The sequence below is a fragment of the Leucopleurus acutus genome, assembly GCF_964270905.1.
Source record: "Leucopleurus acutus genome assembly, chromosome: 20".
Classification (NCBI taxonomy): Eukaryota; Metazoa; Chordata; class Mammalia; order Artiodactyla; family Delphinidae; genus Leucopleurus; species Leucopleurus acutus.
This window is the reverse complement of record NC_139162.1, coordinates 49365971-49383131: the sequence shown is the minus strand read 5'-3', so window position 1 is coordinate 49383131 and position 17161 is coordinate 49365971. Positions and strand designations below refer to the sequence as shown.

General features: G+C 49.8%; 1 protein-coding gene across 1 annotated transcript in view; it reads right to left on the bottom strand.

Annotated features, from left to right (window-relative positions):
- RELB (RELB proto-oncogene, NF-kB subunit) overlaps nt 1-16645 on the bottom strand; it is a 29311-nt gene extending 12666 nt beyond the window's left edge. Inside the window, exons 1-4 of the mRNA XM_082862129.1 lie at nt 16475-16645; nt 15427-15474; nt 10140-10486; nt 1121-1278 (exon numbers count right to left, since the gene is read on the bottom strand). Coding sequence (XP_082718255.1) covers nt 1121-1278; nt 10140-10486; nt 15427-15474; nt 16475-16529 — 608 coding nt within the window. The 5' untranslated portion in view covers nt 16530-16645. The remainder of the gene's footprint in view (nt 1-1120; nt 1279-10139; nt 10487-15426; nt 15475-16474) is intronic.
- Nucleotides 16646-17161: the final 516 nt, after the last annotated feature.

The following is a 17161-nucleotide window of genomic DNA, read 5'->3' as shown; positions in this document are numbered from 1 at the left end:
CCTCATTTATAATAAGAAAACTGCAAATTAAACAGCAATGTGATGCCAATTTAAAAAAAAACTCATCAAAACAGCAGAGATCAAAACATCTGACAATACCCTCTGCCAGTGATATTGTGGAGAATCAGGCACTCTCATCCATTGCTGGCGGGACTGTAAATTGCCCCAGCAATCACATATTGGAGGACAACATGGCAGTATTCATTCATTCTACCAATATTTCTTGAGCACCTACTGTGTGCCAGGGACTGTGCTAGGCACTGGGGGATACAGCAGGGAACAAAAGAGATAAAATCCCTGCTTTCATGGAGCTGACATTTTCACTAAGTTTATAAATCACTAAAAGTATAAATGCACAGACTTGGGGCCAGCAATTTCATTTTTAGTAATTCATCCTGCAGAAGAAAGAGTATATATGTGAAGCTGTTCACTGAAGCACAATTAGTGATAGAGCAACAAGAGATTGGAACCATTGTGGGTGCCCATTCATAGGGACTTAATTAATTGTGTGCAGCCATACATTGGAATACTATGCAGTCAATAAAAAGGATAGGACAGCTCTAAATGTACTGACGGGAATTATCTCTAAGATGTACTGGAACATAAAAACAAGGTGCAAATGTCTGCTACCATTCATAAGGGAAGGAAAAAAATATAAATGCTTAGCATATCTTTAGCTGCCTCCAGAGAGGGGCACTGGTGGCCAGAGGACCAAAGATGGAAGGAAATTTATTTTTCACTGCATACCCTTTCTGAACCTTTAAATTTTTAAATTAAAAGCATATAAATTATAAAGCGAAAGAAAGAATGGGACTTGCAGCTAAGTCAGGTCTGCAGTCAAATTCCAGCTCTGCCATTGGCTATCTGGGCTCCTTCGCCTCTCTGAGCCTCAGTTTCCTCCTCTACAAAATGGGGATAAATATAATGCGTGTGAATGCGTGTGCGGCAGGGTTCCAGGCCTAGGTAAGACCCTCCACGGCCCCCAGGCCTCAGTTTCCCCATCTAGGAAATGCAGTGGGGAGAGTCTGGCTAAGCTGCCTCTGCTCCTAAGGTTTTCCGGGGTGATCCTCAGCCCCTCAAAATCTCCGTGACCAAGGGTGAGGGGTCAGGGCTCAGGTACCTGTGCCGGGGGCTGACATGAGGCCGGAGCCGCACCCTGCAGACACCGTCCGTGCAGTCTTTCCCCACGAGGCTGTGAGGGTGAACGCGGTGAGGCCAGTCCTTCCACACCAGGCATGCGGTCACCTCCACCTCCCGCAGCCCTCCACAATCCCGGAGCTGCAGGAAGACAGGTGCTCTTGGGGTCCCTTTGCAAACACCTGCACCCATCCAAGCCTCCTTTGGTAGCTCCCCGCCCCTCCCCTCTCCCCAACGATGGAGGAATGTTTGCTGAAGACCCCTCCAGGATCCTAAACCGAAGGCTTCCAACCTGGGGGCCTCATAACATGAGAGCTGCCCCACAGATGTGCCTTCTTTCGCCACTTGACTTTAAAAACATTGCATGCACACAAGGTCTCCAAGCACAGCCCACAGATAACATACTAATTGTGGAGAGACCAGGTAGACACCACCTTAACCATATGATCAAGGTCAGTGTCGCCACTACGGGGCCAAAGTAACACAGGCATCCCCTGATGGGATGGACTGGGAAGAACACGTCACTTCTATGACAGCCCCTTCAGAAGTGCATCACCGGAATCTAATCAGGAGGAAACATCAGAAAAGCCCAAACTGTGGTCATCTGGTCAGACATGAAAGACAATAAAAATACGGGTGTCATATTTTGGGTTAAAAGAGAACAAAAAATGTATTTTGACCTGGCTGGTAGTTACACAGTGTGTGTGTGTGTGTGTGTGTATATATATATATATATATATATATATATATATATATATATATGTATATTTGTCAAAATTCCTAGAGCTATACACTTAAGATTTGATTAAATATAACTCAATTTCAAAAAAAAAAGAGGAGAGAGGCTACAGAGACATGATAACCAAATGCAACATAGGATCCTTGGCTGGATCCTGGATTGGGGGGGGAACAATTATAAAACACACATTTGGGGGACAATTGGGAAATTTAAGTATGGACTGTATATTAGATGATATTATGGAATATTATTAATTTTCCTAGGGATGGTAATGAGTGTCCTAGACATGCAGGAGCTTATTTTTAGGAGATGCCCATTGAAGTATGTAGAGGTGAAATAACATGATATTTACAACTTATCTGCAAATGGGTCCGCAAAAAACACAATGTGTATTTGTGTGTGTGTGAGCGCTGTGCACACGTGTATGTGTGTGTTTGTGTGTATGGAGAGAGAGTGACAGATATAGCGAATAGGGCCAAATGTCAACTGGTACATATAGGTGAAGGGTACACAGGTGTTTATGGTACTCTTAATTTTTCTGAAGATTAAAATTTTTTTCATCTAAACTCATCAAAATGTGTACATTAAATACATGCCTTGTTTGTATATCAGTTATACCTCAATGAAACAAACAAACAAAAAACCTAGAAAAAAAGATTTAAAGGATTTTTTTTTTCAGAATAAAAAGTTGGGGCAGGGTGGGGGAGGGAAGGACTTGGAGTCTGGGGTCAGCAGATGCAATCTCATATATAGGATGGATAAACAACAAGGTCCTACTGTATATCAGAGAACTCTATTCAATACCCTGTGATAAACCATAATGGAAAAGAACATGAAACAGAATATATATATATATGTATGTAAATATAAATATATATTTATATATATATGTATAACTGAATCACTTTGCTGTACAGCAGAGATTAACACAACATTGTAAATCAACTATACTTCAATAAAATAATGTTTTTAAAAAGTTGGGGAAAATTTGGAGCTTACATTTTAAAAGTATGAGACATCACGTTATTCCAGATTTCCAGATTCTCTTTTTTAAAAGGGAAGTTATGGCAACTGGGGCAGGACTTCTACTCAGGAGCCACGTGGGGCAGCAGATAGAAACTAGCCCCTTGAGACGGGGCCCAGACCCACGTGGCCGCTTGGCTTTCCTGGGTCACTCACAGGGCCCTAACTGGCATGAAAGAACCACAAAAGCCTGCTCCGAATGTGTAAAGCCGGTGCCTATAAAATACAATGAACAGGTGCGTCTCAGTGAGGGAGTACTGCCCTCTAGGGGGCGTTTGGGATACTGAGGACAATTCTGGTTGACACTGGGATCGGGACCCACAGCAGGCAGTACAGGGCCACAGATGCTACACAGCCTGCAATACCAGGACAGTCCCACACAAGTCCTGCAAGACCTCTGAATGTCCCGCCAACATTCACATCAGTGACAAACCTGTTTTAAATGGTCAGAACCCAGAACCTCCTTCCATTTTACATGTACAGTATTTTTTCCCATAACTTTCAAATACACTTAATTTTCAAGGACTGCAGTCACCATGTTAATTGAGAGAAGACTGGTTTCATTTGAACTGAGAATTGTTCACCACTTTGGTGGCCTTTTTTTTTTTTTTGCTGCGCCACTGGACTGCCAGGGAATTCCCAATTGTTCACCATTTTGGAAAATCCTGTCACCTATGGCCACGCTGGACGTGTGGCATTTAAGTTGCCAAGTCCCCACGCTGGGTCGGGCTGCATTCATGCTGCTGTATTAATGAAATCCAAAGCAACTGCTACTTTGTTTTCATTTCCCTGAGGCTGTGCCCGAGCATTTACATACTGAAATAAATGTGCTTGTCTAGGCTGTATAATTTTCCTTTTAGTTCCCCTTCATACTAAAGTTGGGGCATTATGGATTTCAGGGATGATTATGAGTAGACAATTTATATTGAGTAGACAAATTTCATTGAGTCAGATGGGTTAAAACCATTAGTTTAACCAGCTCCCTGATGTAACATTAGGAGATTCTGAAAAGCAAGATTTCTGCAAGGCTGAAAGCTTTTCATTCCTTTTTTTTTTGGCTACACCATGCGGCATGTGGGATCTTAGCTCCCTAACCAAGAATAGAACCCGCGGCTCCTGCAGTGGAAGCTCGGAGTCTTAACCACTGGACCGCCAGGGAAGTCATGAAAGCTTTTCATCTTTGAGATGTCATGCGAGATTGTGGATAGACGTGAGGCCTTGAAGTCAGTCAGAACTGGTACCAAACCAGGCTCTACCTGGTGATAAACCTCTCTGGTCTTACCATCCTTATCTATAAAATAGGTACTAAGTACCTGGCACACAAGAGCACTTAGTAAATGGCAGTAATTACTACAATGAATTTGCTGTGTACCCTTGTGCAAGTAACTTACACTCTCTGAGCCTCAGTTTCCTCCTCTAAAAGATGGGGATGAAAATTCTAAATCGAAATTCGGAGTCAGGTCACCCCCTATTGTTGGACATTTACTGTTCTAACTCTTTGAAATCAAAACCAACACAAAGCTAGAATAACTGCCTGGAAAGACTTAGAAATAAAAAGTTGGGGAAAACACAGCTTCAAAATATCACCCCACAGGTAACGTACTAATGACAAAGGGAAAGCTATACCTTTTCAATGGTGGTCACTCCCTGTTATGGACTAAACTGCACGCCCCCAAAATTCATATGTTGTAGCTCTAGCTCCCAGTACCTCAGAATGTGACTGTATTTGGAGATAGAGCCTTTAAAGAGGTGAGTAAATTAATGAGGCCTTAGGGTGGGTCCTAATCCAGTCTCCTCATGACCTTATAAGAAGAGGTAATTTGGACACACAAAGAGTGTGCTGACACTGCTGACACTGGACACACACCAGTGCTGACACAGAGGAAAGACCAAGTGAGGACACAGCGAGAAGGCAGCCGTCTGCAAGCCCAGGAGAGAGGCCTCAGAGGAAACCAGCCCTGCCAATAGCTCGGTTTTGGACTTCCAGCCTCCAGAACTGTGAGACAGTAACTTCCTGTGGTTCAAGGCACGCAGTCTGTGGTACTTTGTTATGGCAGCCCGAGCTGACTAATACACCACCTTCACCACGGGCTCCGACTCAGCATCAGATATTAAACTACCACCCCATGGCCATGATGTGAGACTCTTAGAGGCCCACAGCATCACCGCTGGGGTATTCCCACCAAAATGAATAACCTGATCTAATCTGGAAACAGCCAATAAATCCGGAATGTGGGACATTCTACAAAACGCCTTTCCTGTCCTCCATAAATGTCCCTGTGCTGAAATGCAAAGACAGACTGAGGAATGAACCCAAGCCAAAAGATACCAAAGACACCTGTCTTCCTCTGTTTGGGCTGCTGTGACAAGATACCATGAACTGGGTGGCGTACACGCAGCAGAAATTTATTTCTTGACAGTTCTGGAGGCTGGAAGCCCAAGATCAGGGCAACAGCACGATTGGGTTCTGGTGAGGGCCTCTTTTGGGTGCAGACTGTGTCACTGTGACCTCACATGGTGGAAGGGACCTTCTCCATCATCTTCCGGGTTAGGGTTTCAATATATGAATTGGAGGGTGGGGGACACAAACATTCAGACCATCGCAACACCTGACAACTAAAGGCAGCATGTGATCCTGGACTGGATTTTAAACAAGCAGACAAGAAAAGAAACAGGTATAAAGGATATCTGGGGTCAGCTGGGATCATTAGACTATGAACTTAATCTTAGATAATATTCTTGCAGGAATATTACGTTTCTAGAATGTGATAACAGCGTTGTGATTAGACAAGGTCCTACATTGTAGAAAAAAGTCATGGCTCTTGAGAGATACAGGCTGAAACATTTCGAGTGAAGTGTCATATCTCTGACTCACTTTCAAATCTTCCTCCGTAAATGTCTATATAAAGAGAGGCAGGCTTCTCTGGTGGCGCAGTGGTTAAGAATCTGCCTGCCAATGCAGGGGACATGGGTTCAAGCCCTGGTCCAGGAAGATCCCACATGCCACGGAGCAACTAAGCTCGTGAGCCACAACTACTGAAGCCTGTGCACCTAGAGCCCGTGCTCCACAACAAGAGAAGCCACCGCCATGAGAAGCCCACACACCACAACAAAGAGTAGCCCCCGCTCACCGCAGCGAGAGAAAGCCGGCGTGCAGCAATGAAGACCCAACACAGCCAAAACTAAAGTAAATAAAATAAATAAATTTATTTTAAAAAAAAGAAAAAAAAAGAGAGAGGCATTGGGAATTCCCTGGCGGTCCAGTGGTTAGGACTCTGTGTTTTCACTGCCGAGGGCCCGGGTTCATTCCCTGGTCCAGGAACTAGGATCCCACAAGCCTCGCGGCATGGCCAAAAAAATAAACCAAGAGAGAGGCATAAAGCAAATGTGGCAAAAGGATGTGGGTGTTCATTGCGCTATCCTTGTCTACTTTGCATAGGTTTAAAATTTTTCCAAAAAAGTTGAGACATAAAGTTGAAAAAATATCCCTTATCAAATTGGAAAAACAGACAAAATGCTTAAAGATAAATGAGGGGCTACAAAATTGCCCCTTAACGTACCACACTTGCCCATTCCTGAAAAGCCAGTGATGGAATATACGTTTCAAAGTAAACCGTTCTTTTCACCAGAATGTCCCGCTAACACGCTACTTCTGGCCACAACGTCTGGAGCCAAATCCAGTAACAACAACTACAACCACCTGTCTGAGTAAGGGGTCCTGCACACCAGTGCTGGGCCATCTCCCTGGTTTCCTCACAGTGTCCTGTGGGGGCAGGAGCTTCATCCCCATTTTACAGATGAGGAAACTGAGGCCAAGGGAAGCACTGGACTTGCCCTACATTTACAGCTGGTAAATGGCAGCGCCAGGACCAAAGCCCAAGTCTTTCTGACCCTAAAATCCAAACTTGTTGGGGTAGGACAGGGTTGCTCTGCTAATCCCCCAAGTAAAGCTCTGAGTACAAATCCCACTGAGGAAGAGGAGAGGGAAACAGATCTCACACGAGGGAGCTGGGACCTGGGGCCGGGGTCAAGGATGGCGTCCCTGAGGTGGGCTGAGGCCTCACGGGTGAATAGGAGGTGACCAGGCTGCAGGTGGAAAGCACTCCAGGCAGGAGGAATGGCACAGGCAAAGGGCTGGTGGCTGGATGGTGGTGAGTGAGGAGGGCTGGATGGGAATGGGCAGGAGAAGCCGGACCATGAAAGGTCTTAGAGGCTCAGGGAGGATCTTGGGTTTCCTCCTGAGGGTGCTAGGGAGCCAAAGGAGGATTCTGAACAGGGGAGAGGAGCAGATGTGTAATTTAACAGCACCTCTCTGGCGGTCTTGTATGGGGAAATCTGGAGGAGACTGAGAGCTGGTCACCAGGGAGGAAGCTGGAGGTCAGGGAGCAGATGAGCCCGGGATCCAGGGCTGGTGGGGTGGTGAGGACATAATTCAGGGTCCACGGACACTTGGGCAAAGATCCAGAAACACATGAAGTCTCCGAATTGGAAAGGCATAGGAACCAGGCCTCTCAGAAATCACTGGGTGAGACAGTCATGCATGCAACCCCCCGGGCAGGGCAATTTGGCAACAGCCGTCAAATTATCATTGACGGGCAATCCCACTTCCAGAAGTTGTTTTTTTTTTTTTAACTTTTATCTTTTGGCCATGCCACACAGCTTGCAGGATCTTAGTTCCCCCGCCTGGAATCAAACCCATGCCCCCTGCAGTGGAAGCGTAGAGTCTTAACCACTGGACCGTCAGGGAAGTCCTAAAATGTGTTTTTTTTAACTTAAGAATATATCTTGGAGCTGAGCTCACATCAGCATGACTGAAGCTGCCTTATTCTCTTTACCATCACATCCCACCGTGTGGACATAGGATACTATATTGTGCAAGTCTCCTATTGGTGGACATTTTGGTTGTTTCCTGTTTCCCGCTATTACAAGCAGGGCTGTAGAGAACGACTCAGTTCATCTATTATTTCCTTCATGTGTGTCACTCAAATAACTTCTGGAAGGGAATCTGGTGGTCCAGTGGTTAGGACCCAGGCCATGTTTCCACTGGCCTGGGTTCGATCCCTGGTTGGGGAAATAGATCCCGCAAGCTGCGTGGCACAGCCAAAAAAACCCAAAAAACAAAAAACCCCACACATTTTATATACACACGCGCACGCGCGCTCCCCTTTATGTAAAAAAGGGGGATAGTATATACATATATATATATTTGCCTGTATAATCATTAATGATAAAATATTCCTGAAAGGCTCCATGAGATATTGATAACAATGGTTACCTCTGGGTGGCGGGGGGGAACCTGGAGGCAGAAATGGGGGACTTTTGTTCATTTTAATTTAAATTATGTTAATTTAACATGACTCTTCATATTTTTGAACGTTTTGATCCACGTCATATGATTCAAAATTTTAAAACAAAATAAAGGGCTTCCCTGGTGGCACAGTGGTTAAGAATCTGCCTGCCAATGCAGGGGACACGGGTTCGAGCCCTGGTCCAGGAAGATCCCACATACCGCGGAGCACCTAAGCCCCAGCGCCACAACTACTGGAGCCTGGGCTCGCAACAAGAGAAGCCACCGCAACGAGAAGCCCATGAACTGGAATGAAGAGCAGCCCCCGCTCGCTGCAACTAGAGAAAGCCCGCACAGCAACGAAGACCCAACACAGCCAAAAATAAAATAAAAAATAAAATAAAATAAAGATGGGTATAGTTGAAAATCTTGTCTGTACCTTATCCATTCAGCACTGCCTCCAAAAAAGAATTCACCTGTATATGTTTTCCTTTCCAGAGTTTCTGTACACAAATACTACCAAATACCAATTGAAAATCTTATTTTCCCCTCTTTTTGACACACACGGTAGTACAGTTTACCTTGAACAATGTGGGGAGTGGGGGAGGGAGCGCTGGGGCATCGACCCTGCCTGCAGTGGGAAATCCACCTATAACTTATAGCTGGTCCTCAGTATCCGTGTTTCTGCGGTTCCGCCTGGGGGGATTCCAACAACTGGGGATCGTATTTACTGTTGAAAAAAATCCCCGTTTGGGCTTCCCTGGTGGCGCAGTGGTTGAGAGTCTGCCTGCCGATGCAGGGAACGCGGGTTCGTGCCCGGGTCCGGGAAGATCCCACATGCCGCGGAGCGGCTGGGCCCGTGAGCCATGGCCACTGAGTCTGCGCGTCCGGAGCCTGTGCTCCGCAACGGGAGAGGCCACAACAGTGAGAGGCCCAAAAATCCCCGTTTAAGCGGACCCGCCCAGTTCAAACCCATGTTGTTCAAGGGTCAACTGTATAATACCCACAAAATTCTGCACCTCAATTTAAACAAAATTAATATATCATGGAGATGGATACTTCCACATCAGTACCTAAGGGATGGCTTCATTTAAAAGTTTTTCTGTATTAACTGTATGTATTTATATTTATCTGCACACTTACACAGATACATTTGTCCCTGCTGCATAGGATTGCAATCGGTAGATTATCGATTATTTCACCAGTCCCCTGATGATGAACACGGAAACTTCCAATTCTTCTCTATACAAACAAGGCTGCAAGGGAGAAACTTGTACATCCCTCTTTCACCCAGATGCAGGCATATCTACATGATAAGTTCCTAGAAGTGGAATGGCCCGGCCTAAGAGTAATAATGATAATAATAATTATACTAGTAATACTAGAAGCTCTCTCAATCGAGCACTCACCATGTTGGAGGTACTTGGCGTGTATAAGTAACTCATTTACTCCTCCCAGCAACCCCAGGTGCTTGGTTATTATTATTATTCAGTTTTTTAATTTTTTTTTGGGCCACGCCACAGGGCCTGCAGGATCCTAATTCCCCAACCAGGGATCGAACCCGGGTCCCCAGCAGTGTAAGTGTGGAGTCCCAACCACTGGACCTCCAGGGAAGTCCGTATTATCCCATTTTGTAGAGGAGGAGGCACAGAGGGACCGAGTAACCTGCCCAAGGCAGTACCTGGATTCGAATCCAGATACTCTGATTCTTAAGGCCTCACTGGTGAACCAGGAGGCTACCAATGATAATTTTGACCAATACTGTCAAATTGCCGGGAAGAAGGCCTTTCTTTGAATGCCCTTTAAATTTAAGGCCAAGTGACAGTGGTATCATCCGCTCCAACAATAGCAACAGCAATAACAATAACCACCATAAAATACATGAATAATTAAATACATGCATATGGATCTCCGGGGCGGGGACACGCGAGTCCCACCGCCCCTGGTGCCCACCTCGATGGCGGGCAGCGTCTTGCTGGCCTCTGTGCTGCTCTCCCCGAGGATGCTGCCGGCCGAGCGGCCCTCGCACTCGTAGCGGAAGCGCATGCCGCGCTGCTTGGGCTGCTCGGTGATGATCAGGTGCGGCCGCGGCCCGGGGCCCGGAGCCGGGGGCACCAGCCGGCCCAGAGGGCAGCCCCAGGGCGGCGGCGTGGCCGGGGGCGGGGGCGCCGCGGCGCCCAGGGTGACGGTGCTCAGGGAGGCCGCCCCGCGAGACACCAGGCGCGGCAGCCCCTCGCCCGGGCCCGGCTGCGCCCCCTCCAGGCCGAAGCCATTCTCCTTGATGTACTCGTCGATGATCTCTGCGGGAGAAGCAAAACCTAGGGATGACGCTGATTGTCAAAGAAAAGGCTTTTTTTACCCCCAGACTTGTGCTGCTCTCGCCTTTTCCCGTCCGTTCATTTCTTCAAGACATATTTCTTGTGGGCCAAGGGCAGGGGCGTCAGCTCCGAACACAGAAAAGCCCCTGCCCTCCTTCTTGGAAACAGACGCGTAGCGTCCCCCAGTTTCTTGAAGCCCAAAACCCCAGGGGTCGGCCTGGTTTCTCCTTCTCCTGCACCCTCCTGTCCACCCGCCTCCGAAACAGCTCCTGAACCCATGCCTCCATCACCTCTCACCTGGATCAAGGTAGAACCAAGTCACAGGTACCCCTGCCTCCATCTTGCCCCATTTAATAACAACGAGAGTAACAGGTGCTCTGCCCAAGCCGTTCCCATCTCAGAAGGCAGCACCACCACCCACGGTGCTCAAGCTGTAAGGACGCACATCTTTATCAGCTGCTTACGATCGCACGTCTACTATGTCCAATCCATGAACTTCTCCTGCCTCTACCTCAAATATACATTTACGTTCCCACCACCTGGCCCCGCGCCCACTGCTCCCTCCCTGGGCCACCCTCAGTCATTCTCCATCTGAACCACTACTCCTGTTCCCCACCTCGCCTCTTCCAGTCTATCTGCCAAACACAGCCAGAGGGATCTGATGTCAGACCCTGTCCGCTTCTGAACAGAAGCCTCCAGTGGCTCCCATCTCCCTAAGAGTCAAAGTCAACACCTTCCCCATATAAAACTCTCCCCAAACTCCACTCATCTCAGGAAAACAGGACAAAGACAAAACCCACACCCCCGACCTTGGCCACAGAGCCTTCTGTGGACGGGCCCCCTCTGTCCTGGGCTTCTTGCCTCCCGCTGCCCCCTGTCATCATGCTCTGGCCTCTTTTCTGTCACTTGCACCCACCAAGCCCGGCCCTCTCTCTTCAGGGCATTGGACTGGTTCCTCCATCTGCCTGTTCCACGCTTCCCCCCATTCAACCCATGCTGGCTCCTTCTCATCCTTCCGGTCTCAGCCCACCTCTTCAGAAAGGCCCAATCTAGTGTGTTTTCCCCAGGCCTCTTGCTGTTTATTTCCTTAGCCCAGTCTAACATTATTTTGTTCTTTATACCTTTTCCTCCTGTCTCTGCCACTAGAGTATCAGTTCCAAGAGAGCAGGGACTTTGGTTCGTGGCTGAATCCCCGGTGCCTAGAACGGTGCCTGGCGTGCAGCAGGTGCTCAATACAACTCATCGAAGGAATGAACAATAGTTGTAGTAACAGTAACTAATATTAAAGACAGCTGGCCTACGCTGAATCTTCACTACGTGTCAAGCATTGCTAAGTACCCTGGGAGCACATGACTTTGTTAAAATCCCCCAGCAGTCCCAGAAGTCATACTGTGACCTCCTCCCCAACAAGGAAGGCCAAGGTCCCTCTCTGTGAGCACTTGGACTCCCCAGCCTCCCCCCAGAACTGCCCTGTGATACTCACCCAATTCATCTGTGGAAGGAAGAGAAAGAGAAAGGTGAGGTCCAGCAAGTGGTCAAGACTTTCATCTTTTAAGACAGATTCCCCAACCCCGTCCCCTCCCGGAGCCCTTCCCCCTTCCTCCATCCTGGGAAATCCTGGGCTCTGACTCCCTGGGATGTTAAGCCCTAACCCCCATCTCTCCCTCCTGGTCTACCCTCCCTTCAGCTCCCAATGTTGGGGTCCCAGGGTCAGGCTACCCTCCAATGCCTCCCCCTAAAAACCTTTAGATCGGGGATTATGAAGCAGTGTTGAGACTCTAAGGAAAAGCCAAGGGTCTCATCACCAGGGGAAAAAAGTGGATGCCCAAGATTCTAAACAAAATGTGGGGGTGGAGCCCTCCCCAAACCCCACCCTAGACCCCGGGAGATCACTTCCTGGTGTCTGAAGACCCAGGAAGGCTGATCCTTCGCTTCTAGGCAACCACCTCCCTCTGCGTCCCATGCCAGTCCCCAGCAGTCCCCAGCCGGTATCCGGGATTTGCCCCTACTTCCTGAGGGGGGAATGACGGCAATGCTGGGGGAGCCCCTTATCACCTCCTCAGGAAAGCTCAGCCTGGAAGGGACCGTGAAGGATGGAAACCAACCTCCCATGATTCCACAGACAGAACAAGGGGAGTCCAGAGGGGGCAAGCAAGCCTGTGGGGTCACACAGCAAGGGAGGGCAGACCGGGGCCAGATGCCCCATCCAGGGTTGCCTGCGTTGGCCGCTGGCCACTGAATCGTTGCCAGCCTGCCCTGCTGCCAGACCTGTCTTCCTCCTTCACTCTCGGGGAGTGGCTCCCAGAGCCAGACCTTTGCTCCCTGGAAAGCAGTCTTCCCGCCCCGCTTATCTCATGTGATCTGTGAAGTCACCAGGGTGGGGAGGACATCCCCACTTGGTAGATGGGGACACTGAGGCTGGGAGAGAGGAAGGGACACGCTACAGATCACTGGCAGGGCCAACTTCAAGTCACTTCAACTTGGAAACACCTTCTCAGGCATTCGTGCTGGATGACCTGGGGATCCAAAGATGAGTTAGACTTTGTCTGAGCCCTCAAGGAGCTCCCAGGCTGCGAGGGGAAACTGAGGCCCGGGCAGCTGTGGCTGAAGCTTTGTACTGCCTCAGTTCAAATCCTGGCTCTGTTCCTTGCTAACCATGTGGCCTTGAGCCCATTACTTAAACTCTTTTTGTGCCTTGGTTTCTTCATCTATAAAATGGACACAATAATAATGCTTGTCTGGTTGGGCTCTTTAATATACGGGAAGCACTTAGTACTGCCATAATAGTAGACGATACATAAATGCTGACTGCTGTTGGGTAAGGTGTTGGGAGACATTATTTTATGGATGTGGGTAAATTGCTTCCCCTCTCTAGGCCTCAGATTGTCTGTCTATAAAATGGGGAGGTTGGAAGACATGGTTTCAGAGCACGGGGTGTGGAGTCACACAGATGTTAGTTTGAATCCCGGCTGTCACTTCTGGCTGTGTTGCCTTGGGAAAGTTGCCTAACCTCTCTGAGCCTCCTTCTCTATAAAAAGGTCTGCTATATCTCAGGCATTAACATGAGGATTTAGAAGCACACTGGGAAATTGCTTAGCACAGGGTCCGACCACTTCAGGCCCTCCATAAAACTTAGCCATTATTATTATTATCTAAAATCCTCTTTCATTCAGGAAATGTTAGGGACTTCTTCTCTTTATTCAGGGCTCAGCTCAAATAACAACCTGCCCCCCTCCCAAACTCCCACACAAACTTGCCACCATTCAGGGCCAGCCAGGATGGGCCACACTTGAGCAGCTGTCTTTCATGCCTCAGGGCCTTTGCACAGGCTGGTCTCTACCAGAATGCTCTTCCTTCAGACCTTTGCATGCCTCCTCCTCCACTTTCAGGTCCCTGGTCAAATGTCACCTCCTAGATGGGTCTTCCCTGACTACTTTATCCAAGATAGCCCCCAGAACCCCCACTCCAGTCACTCACAGTTAGGTGCCTTGGTTTTATCATTTTCATGGCACTGGATAGGATTTGACATGACCTTATTAGAGTGATTCATATCTGTCTCCTGTAGACTATGAACACCAGAGAGTAGGAAACACACCTGCCCCATCCCCACTGCATACCCAGGGCCCAGTATGTGTTTGGCCCATCAAAATGAGGGAAAATTTCCCTCCCAGTCTATCTCAGTCGTTCTCCCAACCCCACCATGCTATTTAGGTGTCACTGATCCCAAGATTTGTTTAGGGCCTTTATATCACATTTTATAATCCTACATTTAATTCATTGTGTACATATCTGCTTCCACATCTAGGTAGGGAATCCTGTGAGGGCAGAGCCAGGGCTGTCTTGGTCACTGCTGAGTGCTCAGCACTGCCCAGCACAGGGCCAGGTATGCAGTTGGAACTCAATAAATATCTGCTGAATGGATAACGTCAGAAATTACTCTCAACTGAAAGAAACCAAAGATCTAGGTCTTGGGTCAGAAAAGTCTCAACCTTGCTCTTGCCCAGAACCAGTGCTTGGCAGTACCTGTTCCCAATGCCATCTCCCACCTTTCACTATCTCCCAAACTCACAAACCTCTTAGAGAACCCGCAGGGCCTCCTCCACAGCCACGCCAGCACTTCTGGGGTCCATCCCAAGATTTTACCTCCAGAGAGAGGTTCAGACCCAGCCCACTGGGGCCACTGAGTTTTCCTGGTGGCAGGACTCAATCCCTGCCCTCCAAATTCCAGCACATTTATGAGAGATGATGTCATCCTTTGGCCATGCTTCTGCATTTCCTTGGGCAGCACTGAATTTTGGATGGCACAGGATGAGGGGCCTTAGAGACTAGTGGTTCTCAACATCTCTTGGGAAGTTGCTAGAAATGCAAACTCTTAGAGCCCATCCTGGAGCTACTGAATCAGAAACTCTGGAGGTGGGACCCAAAACTCTGTTTTAACAGTTCTCTGGGTGACCCTTAACTGCGTGCCAGACACTGCTTTAATACTGTTATTGCTTTAATACTGATACTGTTTAGCTGTATCAGCTCATTGAATCCTCTCGGTCCCTCTGAGGCATTGATATTATGCCCATCCTACAGATGAGGAAGACTGAGGCCCAGAGAAGGGAAGTGACTTACAGTGAAGCGGTGGTGGCACCAGTATGTAATTATTACGCTCTGCACTACCATAGTGAATCTCTAAAGAGGACTCTCTTAGAGAGTGAATAGGTGGTTAGTTTTACTTCCCCAGCTCCCTATCACCCGGGAGGTAGGGGCATCTGGGGACCCCATCTCAACGGGCAGGGAGGGATACAGGCTGAGGAAAGCTGGGGTAGACCTCCGCAAAACCCCCAGACAGAGGCGTACACAACGCCACCTCCATAGGATTCCTCCTGCCCCATCCTGAGCGTGCAGATGGGCAGGAACTGTGGAGGGCTGCTCACCCGTGGTCCTGGAAACGGCGAGCGAGAGCGAGGAGAGGTCCGCGGCCCCTGCAGGGATGGAGGCATGTCTCAGGAGGTGATAGTAATACGGCGGGAGAACCAGAGAATCTCCCAAGCCCCACCCCGTTCCTCTCCTGGCCCCACCCCTTTGGAGCATGCCCCTCACCCTTCTAGCCCGCATGGTCCGGCCTTCCTTCCTTAACTCATGGACAGGTTCCCTAGTTTCTGTCAGTCACCCCACCCTTCATCACACTCAGGCCCTGCTCCTTCTCTCCCTTAAGAAGGCTGAGAAGGGCCTGGAGGAGCTCTTCTCAGCCTCAGTTAGGAAAGCCCCCAACCTCTTCCTTATTTCAGGGTCAGACCCTCCCTCTTCACTTTTCCAGTGTCAGGCCCGTCCCCTTCTCCCTCAGACCCTGCCACTGCTCTCCAAAGGCAAGCCCCACCTCCTCTTTCTTCTCTGAGTCAGACCCCGCCCTCTTTTTTTCAGAGCAGGCCCTCCCCCTTCTCTCTGCCATAGTCGGGCCCGCCTCTTCTCCCTCTCCGAGTACGGCCCCGCCCCCGTATCTCCCTTAAGCCCCGCCCCTTACTCTGAGTAGGTGAGATCTTGCTTCTTTGAGTTTAGGTCCCGCCCTCTTCTCGCACTCATGGTCAGGCCCCACCCCCTTCTGTGGGCCAGGCCTCTCCTTTTTCTCCCTCTCTGTGTCTGGCCACGCCCAGTCCCTCAGGAGCAGCTCCCGCTCCTCCTTCTCCGAGTCAGGCTCTGCCCCTCCCCTCTCGTAGTCGGGCCCCGCCCCCTTCTTTGCCTCAGGGTCAGGCCCCGCCCCCTTCTCACTCTCTAGTGGGACTTCTCTCTCTTACCTTGGACCGGACCCGGTCACCATCCTCTGCCTCCTTCCTTCCCTTTGATATAGTGTCCCCGGTACCGTCACACTCTCCCCGCAAAACCCCTAAGACTCCTGTAGGAACCCCTAGACCACTCCAGGGCCCCAGGCCTCCCGCATCTCCAGTCCCGCCCCAGACTCCTCTCCTGAACCCCGGCCCCTCTTACCCAAGGCCCCCAGCTCCGGCGCAGCGGACGATCTGGCGACGCGGCGACTCGGCATGGCCCAACCAGTGGGGACTGACGGCCCGGAGGCCAGCCCAGACCAAAACACACACACGCGGGCAGGCCGAGCGGCCAGGTGGCACGGTCTGGCGGACGATCGCGGGTCGGGAGAGCGACGCAGGGGCTGGGGCCGCAGGCCGGGCTGGACGCGCGGCGCCCGGGTTGCGGGGGGCGCCGGGCCGGGCCGGGCGGGCGGCGGGCGGGGGCGGGGCGGCGGAATTCCCCGGCGCCGCCGGCCTGCGCGCTCATTGGCCTGCACCCTGTCGTTACGTCACGCCAGGGAAACGGGAAAACCCCCACGCGTCACGTGGCCTCGGGGGCGGGGCCGGCCGGGAAGAGGAGGCCGGGGCACAGGAGGGGCCCGGCCCGCGACGATGCCCATTGCTCTGGTGGAGACCACTGAGTCCTGCTTGGGGCCACTCACAACCTACCCATGGAGCAAGTAAGAAGACTGAGGCCTGCCCACCCCAGGTCTGCCAACCGGACTTGACCTGTTGTTTCTCTGTCTCGAAGGGAAGCTTTGGGATCAGGAGGTTACCAGAGCTCCACAGCTGCCGATGATGATAATCTTTTCGAAACCTCCATGGTCTCTCTACAGCTCAGTTCCTTAACCTGAGTAAATCGGGAGTG